We start from the raw sequence: 23,587 nt of genomic DNA on the forward strand, positions 1-23,587 counted from the left end.
TCATCAGCCTTTGGATCCCCCTTCCAGAAGGGCTGGAATTGCCTTTAAAGCCTCCAAAAGCAGGGCTTTACCTAAATGTCCCCCTCTCAACGTCCTGGCCGCTCAGGCGGATGTGGATGCCCTCTTTAAGCAGGGAGCCAAATGCCATGTACTCTGCCAGAGCCCAGTCGACTGTCCGGTTCTTCACCATCTCCCCACGGGTTTTCAGAATACGGCTCAAACCTGCCGGAACAGGAGTTGGTTGGTAGCCAGCATGGGAGGGAGCTACAGTGACACCAGGTTTGTCCCACAACTGGCCGAGGACTGACAGACTGCAAGTGACCAAGGCAGATGGAGGGATGAGCTGCAGATGAGGAATCAGGACTGCAGGGAAGGATCAGCTCCAAAGAAGAGTTACTCCTTGGTTCACTTCCCTTACCCACAGCTCCCTCATGAACAAGTTCTCATAGACTCACAGAGTCTGGGTGGGAAGGGACCTTAAAGATCATGCAGTCCAACCCTTGCAATGGGCAGGGACACCTTCCACTAGAACATGTTGCTCCAAGCCCTGTCCAGCTTGGCCTTGAACACTTCCAGGGATGGGCCAGCCACAGCTTCTCTGGGCAACCTGTGCCAGGGCCTCACCACTCTCACATGGGAGAATTTCTTCCCAATATCCCACCTAACCCTGCCTGTCAGTGTGAAGCCATTCCCCCTTGTCCCATCGCTCGAGGCCCTTGTCCAAAGCACCTCTCAGCTCTCTTGGAGCCCCTTTAGGCACTGGATCCTAAAGGATCTCCCTGGAGTCTTCACTCCCCCAGGATGGACACCCCTAACTCTCTTGGAGTTCCTGCACAGGAGAAGGGCTCCAGCCTTGGAATCATTTTCAAGGCCTCCTCTGGAGCTGCTCTAACAGGTCCAGATCTTGCTTGTGAGGGGGGCCCCAGAGCTGGATGTGTGCTCCAGGTAGGGTCTCAGGAGTGCAGAGTAGAGGGGAATGATCCCCTCCCCAGACCTGCTGCCCACACATACTGAAGCAGTGCAATAGGTCCCTTATGTCCAGGCCACATCTCAGCCCTATCCCACATCTCTCTGGAACAAATGGCACAGCTTCCACAGGCTCCTACCTCCATGGATAGTGAAATCCTCCACTGGCACTGAGCTGGCCACTTGACCAATGTGCGTTAGGTCTTCTTCATTGAGGCCGGTGGATGGACAGGTCATGCTCCGGGGCTGCCCATCCAAAGTGAAGAAACCTCGGGGAGAAGAAAAGTCACCATGCTGAAGGAGCTGTGCCAGCTCCGTGGGAAGAGCTCAGGTCACGGACACCCTCAAGCAAAGGTCGAGATGCCAGGAGCGTGGAGAGCACCACCCCACTTCCCCTCCAGTGTGATATACTACAAAATCGCTGCCATGGCTCCAGAGAGGCTGGGTGCTTTGCTAGGGACCTCCAAAATGCTGCCAGCTTACCTGGCCAGGGCGAGTCCAGCCAGTGCTTGATGTGCAAGATCTTCTCATCCTTGGACCTAGCATGGGCCTCCTCGCAGATCTTATCGTACTTGGCAATTTCCTCCTGAAAGGCAGAACCAGGAGGAGGAAAACCATTAGTGGAGGGTCTCCAAACAACGGTGCTGAGCCTGGGGGCTTCGGTGCATGCTTGCAAGGGTGATGGGGGGCAGAGGTGGTCCCCACAGCAGGGGAGCCCCAGGGCCATGCTGCTCAGCCTCAGAGAGCAGAGCTGCCCCTTGGACCCCTGTCCCCTGAGGGACAGCCCTGCTGTTCTCTGAGCTGACAACCCCAGTGTTCAACCCTAGTGATGCTGCAAAGCAGTCTCGGGGCAAGCAGGACCAACAGAACTGCTGCCGTGAGTGCTGCTGCCCAAGCAGCAGAACTGGGGCATGAACTTGCCTCAGATACCCCTGGCCACAGCAATCCTGAGCACTGGGACCCGGCTGTGCTGCAGTGGCCCAGCACTGCGTGGCCTGTGCCACAGTGATCACGGGGCGATCCTTGAACTAGATGTTCCTGTGCTGTTCAGAGCCGGCACAGTCCAAGGATGAGCCTCGGCTCCGACCTCTATTGCTGCAAGGTCTGCAGCACTCACCCAACCCCGGCACGACTCTTGCCACCTTTAGGTGACAAGCACAAGCTCACATCACTTCATTCACATCCGTGTCTGAATCACACAAGTAACTTTCCCTGGAGATGCCACCTTCAGTTTTCCTGTCAGGCCACATGGCACAGTACCTCATACTCTGGCTGATTTACCACCCCCTGGGAAATCAGCAGCTCTGCGTATTTCTGCAGCACTGGCTTCTGTTTCCGGATCTGTTTGTACATCAGGGGCTGCGTGAACATGGGTTCGTCCATCTCATTGTGCCCATTGCGCCTGTAACAAACCTGCCAGAAGGGAAAGAGCCTTTGAACGCAGCTGCCTGCAACCTACCACTCCAAAAGCACTCGGAGCTACCTGCATCTGTGTTAGGGAGGGTCCAGAACAGCCCAGGAGGGACCCAAGTGCATTCCCACCACAGTCCCAGCTTCAGGGTAAAGCCTTGTGCCACGTTCCTTACCAAATCCACCACCACGTCCTTGTGGAAGGTGCTTCGCCACTCTGCTGCCACATTGCACACGTAGACAACGGCCTCGGGGTCATCTGCGTTGACGTGGAAGATGGGCGCATTGACCACGCGGGCAACGTCGGTCGGGTACGGGGAGGACCGGGCCATCCGGGGGTCTGTTGTGAAGCCAATCTGTAGAGGGCGAGAGGGAACAGGATGAGCACAGTGTTACCAACTGGATTTGGAACACAGCTCTGCTGTGCAGCTCCTTCTTTAGACACCGACGTCACAGCTGGCCTGGACAAGGTAGCTGCACTTCGCCAGCTCAGGAAAGTGCCCACGTAGCTCCAAGGGCAGCTCAGCTGCTGTGGCTGAGCTGGGGACGCACAACCTGCCCATCTCCTGCGCCCAGGCACATCCCAGTACTTACTGGACGTGCAGGGACAGGCTGGTCCCAGTGAAATGCCTCTGGTTTCCATGGGGGGGCAGAAGGGATCACGCCTGTGTGATGTCGCACACTGAGCATCAGGTTTTATCACCTCTGCACCAGACTGGGCTCAAAAGCTGCTGCTGTTGAGCAGCTGGGTGGGAGGTACCCCCTGCTGACTCCAGGTTAGGGCTCCTGCCAGGAACACTGGCAGGGAAACAGGTGCTACTGGTTCCAGCTACCACCCAGCCTAGAGCCTGTGGAGGCAGCTCTGCCAGGGACCCATGGGCACAGAGGATTTGCTCCTCACCTGGTTGTTGACCACGACATGGACGGTGCCGTGGGTGGTATAGGAGGGCAGGTCACTCAGGTGAAATGTCTCGTACACGATGCCCTGTCCAGCAAATGCAGCATCTCCATGCAGGAGGATGGACATCACCTGGGAGAGGGGAAGCCATGGTGGTCAGCAGGGACAGCAGGCAGGGCACCACCAGGAAAGGGTCCAGCTCTCATCCCCAAGAACCTTCAGCATCCCAGAAAGGACATGGAACAGCTCATCGACACATCCAACGCTTTCCCAGGAGCTGCGAGTGGAGCCAGCCATGGCTGGCACACCACTGGGGAAAGGCTGTGGCCACCGGCCCCTTCCCAGCAAGGATAGCACCCTTGGGGTACCCTGAGCAGGCAGCAGGACGACACCCAGTACACCCCAGCTGGACAGTGAGTCCCATTTCCAAACACACCCCCCCCCCAAAGCAAAGCCTTTTTCTCACTGCAGCAAGAAGAGAATAACACCCTTTTACCCCATGCTTTCAGCCCAGAAGCCCCGTGGGCAGAAGTGGGGCCAGGAGCTGGCTCCAGCGCCAGCGACGTTATTTTGCCGCCGTCCCAGGGGCTGGCTGAGGACACCACTTGCCAGGCAAGGACAGGGTCTGTCTATTTATATCCAGCCCTTGGGGTGTAGGATGGAGGGAAGCACTTTGGATCTCACCCTTCCACTTCTTGGTGTTGAGAAACAGGTTTGTGATGAATCAGATGGCAAACAGCCCCCCACAGCCCTTTCCCCACCAGGGTGTGGAGAGCTGCCTCCTGCTGCCAGCTCCAGCTTTCCCAGACCCAGGAATGGTTCTCCCTGCTTACACTGAGATCCTACTGCCAAGTCCCCCAGGCTGTGGTGCTCAGATTGCCTTTCTGGAGTGCCCCTCATTTCTCTGCTTTCCAGGCAGGGGTTTGTGCATCTGCTGCACCCACAGCCCAGCTTAGTCAGTTCAGAGATGGAGGAAGCAGCAATGGGAGCCTAGGGTAGAGAGGGAGCCTAGCCTCCAGAGTCAGCGGGGAAGGATGGGGGAGCAAAGTCAGGGTGACAGCAGGGGCACAGCAAACAAAAAACAGCCAGGTTTCTTCACTTTCCCAACAGCCTATCCACATCAAACCCCATCCAGCCCAGGACATTTCACTGCATATGCGTCTTAGCACCACTCACCTTCTTCCCCTCTGTGTCCCCACAGTAAAACTGCTCTGCCTTAGTCTTGCCTTGAACAACAGGATCAGCTGCCTCCAAATGAGAAGGATTTGCCACCAAAGAAAGGGTGATGTTCCTGTCAGTGACACGGTTAATCCGCCGGTGGTACATTCCCAAGTGGTACTTCACGTCACCGGAGCCCTGATGCAGGGGAGAGGAGAGTCACCCCCGAGAGCATGAGCAGCTTTTGGGACGTGGAAGGAGACCTGAGATAGAGCAGTGTTGACTCCAAGGCTGGAAGAGAGGGGCATTTTTCGGAGGCACTGGCAGAACACAGCAGACACTCACTGCTGGAGCTGACCTGGCACCCAGAAAAGTCTCTCCCAGGTGCCAAACCACCACCAATTTCAGACATGCATCCAGCCCATCTAGGTACAGTTGAAGGTATAGGGGATGAAGCAAGTGTGGTAGTTTGGGGGAAGACCCTGGAGAACAGGTAACACTCACCTAAGCTCTGCAAACACTGTTCCTAATGCACTGCCAGGTTCCCTATCAGGGCATCTCAAGGCTGCAGGTTGCTGCTTTCTCACCTTGAAACCCCACTGAAGGCCATGGCAGGATCAAGCCTGCCCAGCCCAGCCCAGCTTCCCAAAAGCCAAACCATCCCAGGTTATCATGCTGAACCTTTGGATCACGAGTGCATCGCAGTGACAGAGCCTGTGGTACAAGCAATTTGGAACTCAGCACTTTTGGAGCTGCTTTAGAGCCTCAGACAGGGACCAGAGCCTGCTGCAAGAGAACAAACCAACTTCTGCTCCCAGTCCCCTTCCCCTCACCTCAGCATCCACCCCAGCTCTTCATGCCCTGGAGAGCCACCAACAGCATGTCTTTGCTGGAGACACTGGCAGTGGCCAGGGCATCAACCAACCCCAGGACAGGCAAGGACAGACCAGCACTGGCACCTACACAAAGGCTCCAATTGTCTGTGTGTGCTTGCAACGTGGAAATACTTACAACACCAATGCCACCGAGTGACACCAGAAGCAGTGGCATAATACAGCCACAGCCTCTGGGGACTGTGCAGGGACAGGCAGCAGCAGCTGCTGCAGGCAGGGGAGGAGCTCACCTCATCAGCAGCCTCCAGCTTGGAGTCAAACTGGCAGAAGATCTGCTCCAGCTCTTTCCTGATCACGTTTGCAAGAACATTCAGGCGTCCCCTGCAAAAGCAAGATCGTTGCTGGCAGCCATCAAATACTGATGGTTTCCTGCTACCCTCCTGGCACACCTTCTGTGACAGCTGTAGGGTCACCTAGGGATGAGGGCTCCCTAAAAGGATTCTGCAGGGATGGTTTGGCTGCCCTCAGCACAGGGATGGTTTGGCTGCCCCCACATCCTACATCCCTGCTGAGCTCCCCCAGAGCAGGCAGGTGCTGGGATTCCAGTAGGATTCCAGCTCTGCCCTCAAGCCACCACCCCTCTCCAGATGAATTTACAAACAAGTTGGAAAGATCATGAAGAACAGAGAACAGCTAAAGCCTGAGCTCTTGAGCTGAGGTTCATCACCAACCAAGACCAGCTGGATGATGGCAGAAACCAGTGTGCCCTCCAGTACCAAACCCCGGCAACATGCAGCATCCCCCTGTGTCCCACCCATGCCAAGCACCACCATGGCTTGAGGCAAGGTTACCTGTGGGGCATCCCCATGATCACATAATCCACTCCCTTCTCACTCGACTTATCAATAATGGTCTTTAAAGCTGGGATCAGCACTTCACATCCCTCCAGACCAAAACGCTTCTCTGAAGACCATTTCCGATGGAGGAACTCCTCAAACCTGGAAGGCAAAGGGAAAGAGGGATCAGTGCCAGGGCTACAGCTGAGGGTAGAAACCAGAGGAAGGATATGGATGGAACTGAGGGAGGCAGAGCACCAAATGATGCTCAAACTGGCACCATGCAGCACATAACAGCCTTCCCAATCACTCCAGTATCCTCCCACAGAGCTGGCTGGCCGCTCCCCCCGTCCCAATACCCTGCTGCACTTAATCTTTATATTTAAACCATTTCTTTCAGGACCATCCACATTTTCAGGCAGTTTGCCAGCACCTGAGCCTGCCAGGCCAGCAGCTTACTGGCAACACCCTGCTCATTAAGCTGATGCCGACAGATGATGTCAAGATGTGACTCAGCTGGTGACTGTGTCACTAGGGCTGGGAGCAAACCTCCCCAGGCAGATAAAGGGAAGCCCCCCCCGGGGTACCTGGTAGAGCGGACCAGCCTGGCCAGCAGCGTGCGCTTCTCTTCGTTGGTGAACTGCATGATGCCTGGGGTCTCAAACTTCTGCCGGATCCACTGGCACTGCTCCAGGTCATTGATGAACATGAACTCCACGCCGATGTGCTGGCAGTATGCCATCTGCTCCGACAAGAAAAGAGTGGCCGTGGGAGAAAAACCAGGGCTTTAGCACCTCAAGCCCCCATTGGATCACAGGACCAGGAGCTACTCATTTCCCCCTTTATCCTTTCAGCCAAAGAGCCCTCCTATGTCAGTAGAGACATGGTTCCTCATGCCCAGCAGGTGGAGGGGAGCCCTAGGGGGACCCCAGCTGCCAGCCCCACAACAGCCCTGCTTTAGGAGCCTTGTTTGAATTGTTTTCCCAGGAAAGGGGATGTTCCAGGATACCGTAAGGCAGCATGGACCCTGCACATGACCCAGCATCAAGATGTTTAATTTCCCTTCTCCGAGGGGCCCACAGTCAGCCCCTCAATTCCTTTTTATCCACCTCAAAGAAGAGATTTTCCCTCTTGGTGGCATCACCTGTGAGCAGTCCAAAATCCCACCTTAGAGAGCGGGGGAGAATCAGCAGAAAAACCTCCTCTGACACATGAGGAGCCCATTCCTGCAGCTGAACTAAAGTGTTGGCACAGTTTTGCTTCTTCCAAGGTCAGCCTGTCTCGGCAGCGGCCATCTGAGCAGACTTCAGCATGCCTGAGAGCCACCTGCGCTCAGTCCAGGCATAGGAGGGGATGAAATCTGGCACGAAAATGGAACCAGCTGCACAAGCTGGAAGCCCAACCCCAGGGGTCTCAAACCTGCACCCTCTGAAGGATCCCCACACAGGACAGCAGCACTGCTGCAGCGCCTGAAGAGGGGATCACTGGCCTCCAGCCTGCTTCTGTGCTCTCCCACCACCAGCTACTGCTTCAAACTGGAAAGTACAGCTAGAGAGGTTTCCAAAAAGGCAATACCCAGTTGCCTGAGGTTTGCTCTACCTTGGGCAGACCAAGCACGTTGCTGCAATGCAGCAGGAAGCGGGAGGTGATCAGAGCTGAGCAGGTAACTCAGGGTGGCTCCCATGAGTGGGGCAAGAGCTGAGAAGCAATTCCCAAACTGAAAATCTTAAAATCTGAAGGTTGGCCCAGGACCTTCCAAAGGCAACTGCTCTGCCCCACCCCAGGCTGCACAAAGGTCTAGCACAGACCTCCACTCTTCTCACCTCCAGCCGACGGATGATTTCCCGGAGTGGAAGAGCCGATTCATTTCCACCGATGAATGTGGTTGTGGGCAAGTGGAAAACCTTGTCAAGGTCAGATTCATCCAGCCCGTAAAAGCCTGCAGGATTTGTCACGGGTGGGACAAGCAAGAGAGAGAAGGAAGAGGGACCGGGACACCGTCACATGGGGACCGGGTGCATTAGGGAGAGGTCGGGAAGGGACAAAAGAAAGCAGCATAAAAAAAATAATAAGCATGAAGGAGGTTTACATGGATAAAAACCAAGCCGTAATTAAACAAAAAGAGATTAAGCATAGAACAATGAATTATTATAGAGGCACCACAGGAAACGAACCACAAAGCAATGTATATGCATGGGAATGGGCAATTAAAATCCAGGGTGAGTCAGGGAGCCCCAAGAACACAAAAAATACACCACAAATTTTAACAGAGGGGAGAGTAAAGAAACAGAGGAATTGAGGAGTCACCGAGCACACCGGAGGTGCCAGCACATGGTGGGAATTAAAAATGGAGAGTCGACACAGAGAAGGAAACAGTTAAAACAGAGAAAACACCACAGAAGGAGAGACAGACGACCAAGAAAGAAAAAAGGCATCAGGGCTCTGATGGACTCTCCTGAATAGCTCAGCCCGGGAGCAAGGCGGCCAGCAGCCCCTCAGGGGTTTGGCTGCCCAGCCATCCCCTCAGCACAAGTAACAACCTTAGAATTAGAGCTTTTGCCTAGCTCTGCTCAGCAAACCCCTTCCCTTTGGTGCTGGCAGCTGATGGTTCGGGGGCAGCTCCTACTTTGCAGCATGGCGGCTGTTGGGAGCTGGGTTGGACCTGGAGAGGGGCCGAGCAGGGCTCAGAGCTGGAGGACGGGATTTAGAGCTGCAGGTGAGCCCTGCCATACCCCAAAGCCATCGGAGATGCCTCATCACCACTCACGGTTGTCTTTGGGGAAACTGAGGCACAGAGGAGGAGGGACAGTGACCTCGCTGAACCAGTGCAGCAAGGCAGAAGCAGAGCCAGGAACTGGGGAGTCCCAGGACCCTTCTGAAGCAGGAGCTCGGATGAAAGAGTGGACAAGCAGAGCTGCCCATGGTCTGTTCAGAGCCCCAGTACCTCCCTTGGGCTCCTGCTCATCCCTCCCAAACTCCCAACAAAGCCAAGTCCCAAGCTGTCTCCTAACCCAGGGCAGGAGCTGCAGAGAAGGTAGTTACCACCACTCCTCCCAGCACCTTCCAAACCAGCCCAGGACCTCAGCTGGAGGGGATGGGGAACACTGTAGGACAGTGTAACCCACCTTCCTCTGGGCAATGGGAGGCAAAAATTGGCCCCTCCTGAGCTGTCCCTCCTTGAACTTCAAAAGAGTCTATCCCTGACTGTCTGGTCAGGAATGGAGAATGAGCTGTAGACAGCCCGATCCCTGGAAGTGTTCAAGGCCAGGTTGGACAGGGTTTGGAGCAACCTGATCGAGTGGAAGGTGTCCCTACCTATGGCAGAGCATGAAACTGGGTGGTCTTTAAGGTCCCTCACAACCTAAACCAGTCTGCGATTCCACGATGACAGGGCTGGCCATGGCTTGTCCCTGTGAGGCCTTGAGGGGTGATTCCAGAGGCAAGGAACACCCCAGCCAGCCTGGAGTGGACGTGTTCCTGGCTGTCACTGCTGTCCATCCCTGCCCTCATCACCCCTCTGGATGCTGGAGTCCCAAGGGAGGGAATGAAGCCAGCCCCCAGGAGCTCTGCTCCGGAGCCATACCTGGGAGCACTGAATCAGGCAGGAGCTAAGGGTTTGTCCCCATGTCTCTGGGGCTTCTCTGTGGTTCCCATTCAAACAGAAATCCTGGAAAGAGGCCGCATTAGTAGGTAGCATCCCAGACAAACTGCCTGTTGGAGGTTTCAGGGAAGCCTCAGTAATTTGCTGAGGCTTCCAATCCCGTGGCACAGGGCTTTGGCTTGCTCCGCCATGCTGCTTTGAAGACTCTTGACACACTTCGGGGAGTATCAGATTTTACAAGGAGTTTGCGAGGCTCTAAGCATCTTTGCTTCTGCTTTGCTGCAGCCTGCCAGCTCTTTGACAATGCCCAGTATTTACAGGCAGTAACACCATTGGATGGGGTAAAGGCAAGGGATAAGCTGCCAAAATTTCCCTGCAACAAAACCAGGAGAAGACAGCTTGGATTTTTATGAGCCTTGAACCAATCAGGGAGATTGAGGCCTCATAAAATTAACGTTCACAACAAAATGTGTACTCTAGCAAGCCAGGCATGCAAACACACAGCACAGAAAAGGCCAGCAAGGCTCTAAATTGAGCATTTCTACGGGCCAAGTGTCACTAACCACACACCTACCTCAAGACTTTGAGAATGAATTCAAAATAAAAAAACATGTCACAAAACTCAAGAGTGGTGGGAGATGGAGGAGGCGGATTCACTTTACCGGCTCGGTTCATCCCCAGAATAACCTATTCAAAGAGAGTCCTGCACTCCAGAGGGTTAAAGGCTCATTAATTGCATACCTCCTACTGTTAACACTCTCAGCCGCTCCTTGAACACTGCGAGGTCTGGGGGAGCAGGGAGGGGAGTGCGGAAAGGGAGAAGATAGAGAAACGCAGTCAGAAGTTAGTAAAAAAACCCTGGAACTGTGAAAACTAGTCATGGAAAGCACAAGTCAAAAAACCACAGTATTTAAAATACAGTCAAAACCCATCAGAGGCAAAAGGGCTGGAATGGAGGATGACTACACACTAGGTGGAAAAGAAATCCTAGTGGGAAGTCTGACAAGAGGAGGGAGGAGCAGGAGGGGAAGGGGGGCATCAGACACTGGGGAGCAGTTGAGCTGCATGGTTTGAGATCTCTCACATGCACATCTTGACAGGAGAGGGGAACGGCCCAGCACAGTGTCTTCACCTGCCACAACCAAAAGGCATCGTCCTGACAAGCTGCATCACGGCGAGCAGGACCCTCTGCAGAGCAGGGAGCTGTCTCTCACCAACACCTGCTCCAGAGGGTTTGGAGGGCTTGCTCTGCTTGTGCTACTGGGAGGATTTCGAGGTCACTCGAAGGAGGCAATGGCGCTGCCTTTGCAGAGAGGAGGAGGATCGGGGTGTTGAAACGCAGGCGGTTAATGAGGACGGTGGTGAGGCAGGCATGCACAGCTGTCTCTTCTGGAGCACACTTGGCGTGGGCAGGAGCACCAGCACGCCAAAGCAGCGGGCAAGCGTGCGGCACCAGAGCTACCTGTCCGGCTAGGTTAGGAGACCCAAGTGCCTCAATCTCACCTGGGTTACAAGAAAGGCCCCGGAAACACTTCTCCTTTGAGTCAGTGGGAAAAAATCGGACATTTCCCAAGAGTGGGGAAAGGGGAGGTGAGCACTCCCAGTCCAGCTCCCTGGTGGGGCTTGCCTGGCTCTTCCTGAACTGGAGGAGGATTTCCATCAATTCCCCTTGGCATGAGGCAGAGGCAGCTGCCCTCCATGGGGAGAGAAGCAGACAGACAGACATTTAGACACACACACAGCCGTCCACATACCAACCAGATTTCAGCGTGCTAAGGTAGTAATTCTTTCAATGAGTCACACTGAGTTCTGGTAATCATCCTGCCCTTGTTTTACACACTTACCATGCCAGACCAGCTGCACTGGAAGACCAGGAGGAGATTATTTTGTTTTTTAAATAGAAAAGACATGAGAAAGGGGGATTTGGTGGCTCCAGGCCCACCGCTCCTCAGACTGAGTAGCCCTGGGAGGGTTTCTCCCCCTGACATTTTCCCCAAAGCTCACACTGCTTAATCCAAAGAGAGCTTCCAAACGAGAACCAAACCAGTTGCTAAACAAAAGGCAATTGAGAAGAGAGATCGATCTCCAAGATTAACCATCCAACTCCTTTGAATCACAGCACTGCCAGTTTAAACTGCTGGCAGCAGAGCCCTCACCACAAAAGCTGACCTTTAAAGGATTTCTGCTCAGAAAGAGGAAACAAGATTGTTTCCAAGTTTCAAAAAACCACTTCTGTTATTAACTGCTCTGTCAAGTGTTACGAAGTATTCTTTCAAAGCAAAAAAAGCCAGCAGGATCCGCTTAGAAACTGGCTTTCTCTGCCACACGCAGATGACACCCAACCTTAGGCTCAGCGGGAGCTCCACACTGTGTGCACTGTCACAACTTCCTTCCCCTCTTTCTGAGCACCATTTGCAAAGTATGTTTGCCAGTTGTAGTTAAGATTGACCAGATGAGATTTTCCAGGATAAGAATAGCAGGGGAAAATCTACTCAGTATAAATGATACTTATAGCAAGTTTAAAAAAAAGTCCTTTTGATGAGATCTAGCCACCTGAGTCTGGGATTCTACCATGGGACACAACCCCAGTGTGAGTTGGCAGCTGCCACCAGTACGTCTTGTTCCCAGAGCTCGTTATTTCCTACTAATTCATGCATTCTTGGGAATTTAATCAAGACCAGAAACCACAATAACAGGTATCCTACTATAAAAGCCACGAAGCAACAGAGAGTAAGCTCAAGGGCTGGCTCAGACACAGAGATCCCATGCTGAGGTTCCCCTCCAGCTGATGCCTAAGACCAGCCATACCTGAACATTTCCCACCACAGCAAGCCACGCTGGGACACACTGCTTGGCTCGTGGCCACTCACCCTGGGGAGGCAGGAAAAACTGAGCCTGTTCTGCTTCCCCAGATGTTGTTACAGTTGTGACACTGCTGCCAGCCCAGTGCCATGGCTGGGGCTGCCAGGGAGGACCTGCTCTTGGATCACATTGGGTTCGGCTTCCTCTGAAGCCAGGACACTGTTGGAGCACACCTGGCTCTTGAGGAATCAGTGGTCACAGCAGAAGTAAAGCTCTCTGAGCAGATTTCCCTCTGAAATTACTTTCCCCATGGATTCAGACCTGTGAGTTTGATGTCCAAGTGGAGAGCAGTAAGGAGCAGTGTCTCTCAAGTGTCTGTACTGGGACCAGTGAGGTTTAATTACCTCCACCAATGGCATGGACAGTGGGATGGTGGGCACCCTCAGCCAGGCTGCAGGTGACACTACAGAGTGTTGTGGGTGACACGCTGGAGGGACAGGATACCATCCAGAGGGACCTGGATAAGCTGGAGAAGAGGGACCATGTGAACTTCCTGAAGTTCAATAAGGCTGAGGGCAAGGGTTGGGGCAAGCTCTAGTCCCAGCACTGACTGGGGGAGGGATGGATGGATGGATGGATGGATGGATGGATGGATGGATGGATGGATGGAAAGCAGCTCTGTAGAGAAGGACTTGGGAAGTGCTGGTGGATGAGAGGCTGGACATAAGCCATCCATGTGTGCTGGCAGCCCAGAAGTCCATCCGTGTCCTGGGCTGCATCAGAAGTGTGACTGGCGGGGGGAGGGGCTTCTGCCCCTCTGCTCCACTCAGGTGAGACCCCACTTGCAGTGCTGCCTCCAGCACTGGGATCCTCAGCGCAAGACAGATGTGAACCTGCTGGAGCAAGTCCAGAGGAGGCCACAGAGATGCTTCAAGGGCTGGAGCCCCTCTGCCATGGAGACAGGCTGGGAGAGCTGGGGGTGTCACCTGGAGGAGAGGCACCAGGAGATCTTACTATGACCTTTCAGTGTATAAAGGTACTTACGGGAACAGCACTGAAAGACTTTTCACCAGGGTCTGCAGTGCCAGGACCAGGGGCGAGGGTAAGATTGGACATAAGGAAGGAATTCCTCCCTGTGAAGGTGGTGAGGCCCTGGCACAGGTTGCCCAAGAAGCTGTGGCTGCCCCATCCCTGGAAGTGTTCAAGGCCAAGCTGGACAAGGCTTTGAGCAACCTGGTCGAGTGGAAGGTGTCCCTGCCTATGGCAGGGGGGTTGGACTAGGTGACCTCTGAAGATCCCTTCCAACCCAGACCACTTCGTGAGTCTACAACTTCCTGAGAAGCACAGTAACTCTGCTCCCCACACCCAGCTCCCTTTCTTGCCAAGGAACAGCTGTCACTGCCACCACTTGCAGCTGACTGGCTCTGGGTTTCACGTAGACCCTGCTCTACTCTCAAAAGGGAACACATCCCCCAGGCACAGAGCTTCAGGGTTTTCCTCTCCTGCTCTGCTTCAGAAGGACTATAGTGCCTGCAGCAGAGGCCAAAAACCCTGAGATGGAAAAGCCTTTCCTCACCCTCTCCTCTTCCCAGCTGAGTGGCTTCAAGATCACCTAAAAAGTCTCCGTTTCCCCCTCAGTGCTGACTACAAGCACTCGTGTCTTCCCCCACAGCTGGGTTCACAGCCATCCTCTTCCCACCTCTTGCCATCAAAATATCTCAGGCACAGGACTTGCTCCAAGCTGGATCTGGACAGTTCCTCAAGTACAGCCAGGGCTTGGTCCTCTGGACAAGCATGGCAGAGTCCAGACTGTGGGATGAAGCAGCTTCTTCATCGTCCAGTGAACTGGTCCAACCAAAACCTCCTCTTTCCCTACCACTCCCAGTACACGTAATCCTGTTGGAAGGTCCAGCAGGTCCAGGGCTGGTGTCCCTGTGCTGGCAGCTGAATAAGGAATCAAGGTGGTTTACATGCACCGTGCTCTATGATCAGCCGTTTTGGTTGGCAAGGTTAGTAATCATCACTGCTGCTCTACTCTATGTTAGGAGCATGAGCATGCCTCTGAAGCACTCGGAGTGCCAGGGAACCACCCTGGGAAGCACCAGCAAGGGGACAGAGTTCAGCAGCTTCATCCTGACTAGGGGAAAGGCAGCAAACTACAGAGATCAGCTCTAAAGCACGTGGAGCAGTGCTGGGTTTAAACACTTTCAGATTAGGATTTCAAGTCCTGAGCACCACACACACTTCTGTACAACACTCAGGCTTCACTCGCTCAAAGGCATTGGGATTTCCACCTCTCAACTTAGACGGAAATGCATCCCAAAGCTTCCTTGTTATGATCACCAGCAAGGACTCATAGCTCAGTCTTGGAAAAAGGGCAATTAAGGGATTTACAGATGCTGGGGCAAGCTGGGAGCGCAGGGGGGGCAGGGTCAGCCACTCAGCCCTGCAGAGATGAACCCAGCCTGTTCACCCCAAGCTCTAAGGGTCCCCAAGAGCAGCAAGAGGAGCCAAGAGAACAGAACTCCAGCTCTCACCAACACAAAACCTCTCTGTGCTTTGCATTTCCAGAAGATGCAATTGCTTCCAGCCCTGGGATAGCAAGTTCAGTGACATCACTGAATGGCACCAGTCAGAGAAGAAACATGAGCCGAACACTGGGGTGACAGACAGAGGGTGGCAGGACTGCTCCGCTGCCACTAGCAGCTACAATTTTAGTGATCATTACTAAGGAAACTTCAGACCCTTCCCCCCTGATCGGTGAAGCAATCTACCTACGAAGCTGTGAAAGAGAGAGGAGCTCAAGCAATGCAGCACTAACTGCTCTCAAAGCCCTCACCCAGTTTGTCTGTGGATGTGATAATATCAGCTGGAAGGGAGGAGTCCAGATCTGCATCCAAGATGCCCAGTGGGTCGAGTTGTGCTACATGATGCCCTCGAATCTATGAAATGCGCCAGGAATGGAAAGGAGAACAGGAACCAAAAGGGAGAGAAAAACAAAAGAGGGAAGGGGTAAAAAAGTTAAATTACATTAGAATTAATTTGCAGAGTAATTCTCACCGACGTTTGGAGAAACAGTTACTGGTGCATCATCAAAATTTACACAACTAATGCCGAGAGGATCAAGCTTTGCAATGTGGTGACCCCTGACCTGGAAGCAACAACACAGATTAGTCATTAAAACATGTTAATTGAAGAGACATTCCATTAAAAAAAAAGTTAAAAAAACATCATGCACAAGTTTCCCTCTTTACATTTTCTGCAGAGCCACCCCAATTCTAGCTCCAGCTGAAGTCTGGAGAAGTTGGATTTAGTCACCTACAGCAAGTAGCTGAGTGCCAGCAGCTGCCAGGACTCTTCTGCTCTGCCTGACGCCAGGTTTGGGGGGTAGGCGGAGGGATGGCAAACTCCTTCACAGCAGAGACCTTCCAGAATTAGGGTCCAAGGGTCTCCTGACACTTTCCCAGTATCCAACCTTAGCAGCTCCTCTCTACAGATACAGTAACTCCACATCAGTGGTCTCCTTCTAAGTGTCAAAGGCACATGAAGAGGCAGCTTGCCCAGAGAAGCTGTGGCTGCCCCATCCCTGGAAGTGTTCAAGACCAAGTTGGACGGGCCTTGGAGCAACCTGGAACACTGCCTATGGCAGAGGGGCAGCAGGGCAGAATGAGATGAGCTTTAAGAGCCCTTCCAACCCAAACCATTCTAGGATTCCATGAATTTTCCAGATTTTGACAGATTTAGGTGTTCTCTTGTCAATATAGTAGAGGAAACAGGCGCTGCCACCAGCAGCAGTTGTTCCCAAAAGGCCAAGGAATGTGCCTGAAGAACATCTGCCCAGCTATGCAGCAACTCACAGCATTCCTCTGGAGAGAGGAGCCACAGCAGAACACAGTGCTCTCATGTGAAGGGGCAGGTGCAGAAATATCAAAGAGCTTGCAGCCAGTGGAGTCCTGACAGCTCCTGGTGGCAGCACTCAGGCCAGAAGTCTCCATGCTGTGTCCGAATCCACATCGGGAGCCACGGAGAACAACGGGAGGCGATGAGGAGTTTCAGATTTTTGCTTCCACTGGAGTAGGTACCCACGGAGGGATCCCAGCACGTCTGACTGAGCTAACTCAGGTCACCTTGGTGGCCAGCACTGACTGGTGAGCCAAAGCTTCAGGCTCAGCAATGCTGGGACTGGGGCAGGAAACACAACTGCCGTGATACAGGGCGGGAGCCTTTCTTACACTAGGAAAGTGTACTACAGCCATCAAATCCACTGCCAGTTAGGAAAAGCACTCAGATACAAGGGAATTGCTAAACCTCTTGTACAAACCAGACACGCTGATCTGACATTATTTACCAGAAGGCATTCCTTTCCAGAGCATCCTATGGGGATTTCAGCATGTGATTTTTGTGGTTTTACCAGCCAAGGAGTCTGAAATCAGCCATCAGTACTAAGGCAAACTGTAAAGAAAGCATCGTTCCCTCCCTGTTCTCTGCAGGGCCAGGTGACACTGTGCCCCTGAGCACTGGTGGCCACAGGAAAGCTCCTCTGGGCCAGCTGTGTCTGAAAACGATTTGCTTGTCCATCTTGCAGCAAAGCGCAGGGGAGAGTCCATCACGTAGCAGTCAGCAGGGACGCAAGGTCACCATGCTGCTCTCCATGGCCAGGATGCTCTCACCGGGACCAGGAGGCCACTTAGTCCAGCAAACAGCTTTGAGCTGGGGACACCTATTGGCTTTGAGGTCACCTCAGCAGTTTGCAGGTACACAAAAAGTCCTCAAATTGGTACGGCAGCAAAGAGAACACCTCTTCCCCCACAAGAGCCAGGCTGCTTGCTAGTGTCCACACGCAACGCAAACCAAAAAAAGGAACAAAAAAGATGCTCCGTGGGCTGGAGCCCCTCTGCTCTGGAGCCAGGCTGGGAGAGCTGGGGGTGTTCACCTGGAGAAGAGAAGGCTCCGGGGACACCTTAGAGCCCCTTCTAGTGCCTAAAGGGGCTCCAAGAGAGCCGCAGAGAGACTTTGGACAAGGGCCTGGAGTGACAGGACAAGGGGGAATGGCTTCCCACTGCCAGAGGGCAGGGTTAGGTGGGATACTGGGAAGAAATTCTTCCCTGTGAGGGTGGGGAGGCCCTGGCACAGGTTCTCCAAGAAGCTGTGGTTGCCCCATCCCTGGAAGTCTTCAAGGCCAGGTTCGACAGGGCTTGGAGCAACCTAGAAGGTCTAGTGGAAGGTGTCCCTGCCCATGGCACAGGGGCTTGGAACTAGATGGTCTGTAAGGCTCCTTCCAACCCAAAGCACTCTACTACTCAAAGTTAATAATGACTTGGGCATGGAAACACAGACACAATTAAGGAGCCATCACTGATGCCAAAGCAGAGTAGTCATTGCTCAACCATAATTATAGGGACAGACCAGCTCAATCCAATTAAGAAATTAATTTTGTGGTCTTTTAAGTAGGTTACGTATCACAGGCAGGGTTTCCTTCACCTTCCTACACTTTCATACCTCTATATCCTGTCCCAAACCTCCCCACCTGAATAACTCACCACAGCTACAGCCCTACTGTGACACCAGGGCAGAAAGGGAGGCAGACTTCTCACTGCAGACAGCTCAGAAAAATACATCCAAGAGCCATCACCTCCCAGTGCTGCCATTCAGAGCCTGAAGAAGAGATGGGAATACTGAAGAGGTTATGGATTTTGTGTTCAAATTGCTGACATGAACCTTCTGCTTCCAACTACATCAATCACCATGTGTCCAAACTTGGTGTCTGCCCGCTAGCTCTACTGGCAGGAGCTGCCTCAGAGCTGACAGGGTGGTCATCTCCCATGGAACCAGCCGTACAGGTCCTTACAAACAGGTCCCAGTGCTGATGCTGGCACTGCAGCTGCAGAGGCAGGCAGGGTAGTGGCAGTATCTTGGAGCCAGAGAGCAGGGGCCAAGGCTGGGCAGACCTTTGGACTTGTCCAGCGCTGCAGTTCCTGCCTTAACTCATGGCCTTTCATGTTGGATTTTCCCCACACCTGAGCAGGAATACAATGTACAGGGAGTCCTTTGTCACAGGAACAGGTGAGAAACTCACTTGCACAGCAGCTGGGTTCTTTAACATCTCACCACAGAGCCAATTAGAGCCCCCAGACTTGACAAACCAGAGCATAAACAAAGGTGAAAGGATGACACAGATGTAGAAACACACTTAAATGTTCTCCCGAGTAAAAATACTTGCTGGCCTTCCACCAGCCAGAGGATGTTTCCTTCCTGCTTCAAACTCATTTCTCCCAGAGGACGGACTTGGGCAGCATTTGGTCTGAGCTGCAGCCCACCAGCACCACCGGCCTCTTCCAGGTTGCAAATCACATGGAAATGTTTCCTGAGCTTCCATATTAGGACCTCAGAAGTTCTCTCAGCAACATGAGGGAAGAAGGATGGGTGTCCCATGTCACTGCTGAGCATGGCAGCCATGGCACAGGAGCAACATTCCAAAGGCCAGCAAACCACCCTTTGTGAAGAAGACCTCCCCCTCCCTGCCACCCTGTTTGGATGACAATAGCTTAAATCTTCCTATTGTCCAGCAAAGCATCAGCTAAGCTTCTGCCTAAACAGATCAGCAGCTCCCATTCCAAAACAGGCAGCTCAGCCCACATCCTGCATGCTCTCCATGCAAAACACATGCATCAACCCTAACCTCAGCCATGAAAGGCCCCTCTGCTGAGGACAGGACCCTCCTCAGCACAACATCCCCTTACCTGATATGCCCTGATGAGAGACTGCACTGCAAGATGGTCCTCCACCAGTTTATCCACGCTGGGCTGTGCCTGAACCAGGAACTGGGCTTGGGACAGGGTGGAAAGGCTGGTACTCAGTGGAGGGGGGCTTTGGTAAGCGGTGCCTGGAGCAGCTCCGGCATTGGCGTTGCGAAAGAAGATGTCCCATGACTACAAAAATGGAAAGAAGAGAGGCAACAGGGTCATCACCTGCAGCCCGAGCACTCGAGGCTACAGAGGTCTCAGCTCTGTTGCCAAAGCAGGGAGCAGAGTTGCCTCCTCCCCTGCACCTCAGCTCCATGCAGCCACTGCTGAAGGCACCCACCTGCCTTGGACAGAAGAGCACTAAAGCTCTCCCACTACTCCAGATACACCATTATCCCACTTCCCATCCATCTGGATTGTTTCTTTTGCCATGAGGCTGCCCCCAAAGCCCGTTCTCTCTCAACAGCAGCGCACAAGACAGGACACAGCGATACACCCTCCCCTGCCTCGGCTCTCAGAACTGCTGCTCTGAGACACAAGTCCCAGCCTGGACTTCCAGCTTGTTTCCTTCTCCCCAGGGGAAGCCATTGCCTTCTAAATAACCCCAGTATTTTCTGAAAAACATTTCTGCCCTATAATCAAATACACCTCTTCCTATTTTCCGTGGTCTGAATGGCCTGAGACCTAAATCCGAGCACGAGCTGTGTTGTCCAGCGCTCAACCAGCGCTGTCCTCTCTTCAATTTTTCCCCATCCTTTTGGCAACGCCCAGGCCAGCACTATGCAGGTACTCCCACGCAGCTCTCCTGTGCCCAGACCAAGGCAGCTGTCACCTCTGCTCCTGTTTTCTCTGCAGATGGGCATGTCTAGGTGCTAAGAAAACAAATCAAAACCCCCTAAAAAAGCCCTTGACAGATTTGGTGTAACTGTCATACTTTTCCAGCACTGCTTGAAAAACCCAGAAGTGACCCACGCCAAACCCAAGTTAATTTGTCTCCTTGGAGAGGCAGTAATGGACCTGAGAAAGGGGAGAGCTCAGTTGAACAAAGTCCAAGCTACATCCTCCCATCACACACCCTGGTCTCATGTGCCACCGAGCGATGGCAAAGGACAAGGGCGCAGTGGAGCAGCGGCTGTGTGCTAGCACAGACCCAGGTTGCCAGCTAGAGCAAACAAATCCCCCGGGATTTGCATGCTGGTTTTAGCCCAAGGGGCTCTCCACCGGCTGTGGGCTTGGCATCCTGCACCTTGGAGAGCGCCAAATCCAGCCTTGGTGATTGGAGACGGGGGAAGCGCTGCCCAGCCATCCCCAGAGTGTGTAAACTAAGTGGAAAAGTGCCCTGAAAGAACCTCCAGCTGTTGTTTGGGGCAGAAAAGACAGGTTTTGTCCCCCTGGAAGCAGGGTGAAAAGGACTGAAAACGTCCCCTTTGCCAGAGGAGCCCCAGCTCAGCCATCCCTGGAGCTACTCCGGTTGCAGAGTCCATCACATGCCCCAGGAAGGTGTTTCCAGCCCCGATTTACCCAAACACTCCATCACATGACTGCACAAGGTGAATAAATTTAGAAACAGGTCATGCTGAAAGAACATAAATAAAATCTGGAACATTTTGGCACTCTAACTGATAAACAATCACTCCCCCAAAGGCAAAAAAAAAAAAAGGAAAGGCAGAAAACACCCAACCCCATTTCAACTGCTAAAGGAAATTTCAGGGGGAAAAGAGGGAGAGCGGCTTTCTGTTTCATCCCTGCTCTTCTCTTTCTCAGGCTCAGAGAGCTCCTGGGTGCTCTAGAAGACATCAGCTCTGTGAGCAGAGGGACAAGCACCAGGCATAGGCTCCACGCACTTGGGATGGGGAGGAACCTGGCTGGCTGCTTTACTCGGTGGTTTAAGGTTCTTTAATGTAATGGAAAATAAAGACAGGTAAGAGAAAGGGAGCATCTGCCAGCCCAAGAGGGGGCTGAGGACAGGGAAGGAGCCAGGGGCGTTGCCTTCACGAACCTCTTCCCATCTGCCATTCATTAATATCAACCTCTCAGAGCTGCAATCTGATTCTGTTTTGAAACAAGAAGTCCACTTTAAGCTCTGCAAACAAGGTGTGGCACTGGCTGAGTCAGCTCGGGCACTTTCACTGAATCCTTTACGGCCCTACAGAATAATGGCTGAATGGCAAAGGGAGGGCTGGAGCCTTGATAAGTGCTATAAAAATGTCAGCTTTCAACCTGCTGATGTGATTTCGAATTCAATAGTATCCAAGGGCCACCCTGTAGGTTTGTGGGGAGCACATGTGAGGTGCCTCTGGAGCTCATGTCTCCCATGGGAGAGGCTAAACAGCCCCATCAGTTACCCTGCTTTATCATGGGAAGGAGAACTTTGCCTTAATCTGGCACTTGCCAAAGTTAACAGCAATAATAAACTCACAGGGTTATTTCCCTCTGAATTCTCTGTGCCCACAGCAGCCCTGTGAGAGCTCCTCTGGCTCTTATACCCTGTATAGATACATACACATACAGGGCATGACATATATATATATTTTGGGTACAAGAGAGCTCAGATTCATTGCATTTTTGCAGTCCCACAGCCGCAGCACAAGGCATTAGCCTGGACAGGTTTCCTGGTGCTCCTCCATGCACTGGCAAAGTGGGATGGGTGAGTCAGCTGTCACACCATGATAGTTCAGGCTTTAGAAGGATCTTGAGTTCCACTCCGGGAGCAGATCTCAGTGCGGGCTCCTCTGCTGGGAACAGCCTCAAACCAGCTCACCAAGGCAAACCAGCACCTTCTGCTAGACTCAGCTCCTGGAGAAGGGTGCAGGCTCAGACCACCACATCCCAGTCTCTGCCAGCTTGGAGGTCAGGCATACAAGGCAAGGGGAGAGAGCTGCCACCAGCTGCGAGCACCACAGACAGGCCTGCAGGTGCTCTGGGCTGGGAGGTGTGAGGGACACACAGCCTCCACCTCCCGCTCAGGCTGCTCCCTGCCCATTCCCCTGCCACAGCCTCCAGAAGCACCAACCCTGCTCAGCACAGTCTGCAAGCCCAGCAGAAAGAAGAGGAGAAACATCAGAGCTTAAAGCTGGAGGAGGAGGAGCCTGAACCAAATTTAAGGCTGGTAACCTTTGCTGAGAGCAGGCGGTCAAGCAGCAACAGATGGATCTGTGCTCTGCACATCGCCATGTCCCTTATCAACGTAAACAAGGACCTTCAGTGTTCCACAGTGCCATCAGGTCATCAAACTCCTTTCAATTTAAAACCCCAAACACTGGCATGTTAAGGAGTCCACATGTTAAGGCCCATTTGATGTACAGACCTATGGAGAGAGCTGTGTTCCTTTCCCATGGTTCAACCCAAACTTTGGGGCTGCTGCTTAGGGAGGCTGAACCTGCCCCAGGTGTATGCAGGTACCACCCACCTGCAGTCACAGCTCTCTGGCTGTCTCTCCTGAAGCACCCATGACGTTGCTCAGGGTACCAGGGAGATGGTGCAGGCTGTGCCAAGAACCCAAGCTGGCCAAATGGGGGGCAGAAGGAGGGTATCCCCACTCCCTGGGGACACAGTCCAGGAGCAGGCAGCACTGACCCTGTGGCAGCCCACCAGCACCCATCTCCTGTGTCCTCACATCCTTTCTCCAGCCCTGCTCATATTTTTATTATTCTACTGTTACTATAATCCAACTCTACTCATCAGACTTGGAAACCGGAGTTGAAGGACTGCACACAGAAAACCTCCTAAAATAATCTTATTTTTTACCTTCCCTGTTTTAAACAAGCACTGAAGCTTGTTCTGCAGTTTAAACCCCTGGTGTCTGCACAGAGGAAGTGGATTCACCATGCTCTGCTGGGACCATCATGTCCGCTGAAAGCCTCAGAAGTTTTTGGTGACAACAGCAAAGACACCCCAGCTCTTCCCAGATGAAGGTGTCCCTCCCCAGCAGGATGCAGCATGGCAAGCAGAAGCTGGTCTTTGCTCTGTGCAAGGACAGATAAGCCTCAGTCGGGTCCCTGTGACAGCCTGGCTCCTTCCGAGAGCTCCACCCCGGGATCTGCCCCTCCATCTGGCAGGACGGAGGCCAACACTTATCAGGGAACGGGGTGGCACATGCCTCCCCAGAGGGGACACCGGTTGATAGGGACTGTGAGCGAGCAAAACCAGAGACAAGCCCAGCCCAAGCCCAGCAGCTTAGCAACCCAGCAAGGATGGAGGAGCCATGAAAAAGTGCAGAGAGGACAAAGGAGTACAGAGAGGAGCTGGGAAGGGACCTTGGTAAAGGGGTCACTGGAATGAGGTGGGGTCCACCCAAGAGACAAGTCCAGAAGGAGGTCAAGTGTACCAGGAAGCAACAA

At 53.2% G+C, this 23,587-nt stretch overlaps 1 protein-coding gene across 4 annotated transcripts in view; it reads right to left on the minus strand.

Annotated features, from left to right (window-relative positions):
• The window catches only part of OGDH (oxoglutarate dehydrogenase), a 32,616-nt gene that overhangs the window by 3,124 nt on the left and 5,905 nt on the right, over positions 1-23,587 (minus strand). The window contains exons 3-16 of one of the 4 annotated variants that reach the window (XM_032712448.1): positions 19,245-19,433; positions 15,565-15,655; positions 10,444-10,488; positions 7,925-8,040; positions 6,689-6,843; positions 6,117-6,263; positions 5,556-5,646; positions 4,451-4,630; positions 3,278-3,406; positions 2,553-2,732; positions 2,227-2,379; positions 1,450-1,552; positions 1,107-1,235; positions 72-222 (exon numbers count right to left, since the gene is read on the minus strand). In XM_032712448.1, coding sequence (XP_032568339.1) covers positions 72-222; positions 1,107-1,235; positions 1,450-1,552; positions 2,227-2,379; positions 2,553-2,732; positions 3,278-3,406; positions 4,451-4,630; positions 5,556-5,646; positions 6,117-6,263; positions 6,689-6,843; positions 7,925-8,040; positions 10,444-10,488; positions 15,565-15,655; positions 19,245-19,433 — 1,859 coding nt within the window. Of the gene's footprint in view, positions 1-71; positions 223-1,106; positions 1,236-1,449; positions 1,553-2,226; positions 2,380-2,552; positions 2,733-3,277; positions 3,407-4,450; positions 4,631-5,555; positions 5,647-6,116; positions 6,264-6,688; positions 6,844-7,924; positions 10,489-15,343; positions 15,447-15,534; positions 15,656-19,244; positions 19,434-23,587 lie in introns of all 4 variants that reach the window. The other 3 variants (XM_032712449.1, XM_032712450.1, XM_032712451.1) reach the window with 3 other exon arrangements.

Source organism: Chiroxiphia lanceolata, chromosome 28 (genome assembly GCF_009829145.1).
Source record: "Chiroxiphia lanceolata isolate bChiLan1 chromosome 28, bChiLan1.pri, whole genome shotgun sequence".
In the NCBI taxonomy this organism is placed as follows: Eukaryota; Metazoa; Chordata; class Aves; order Passeriformes; family Pipridae; genus Chiroxiphia; species Chiroxiphia lanceolata.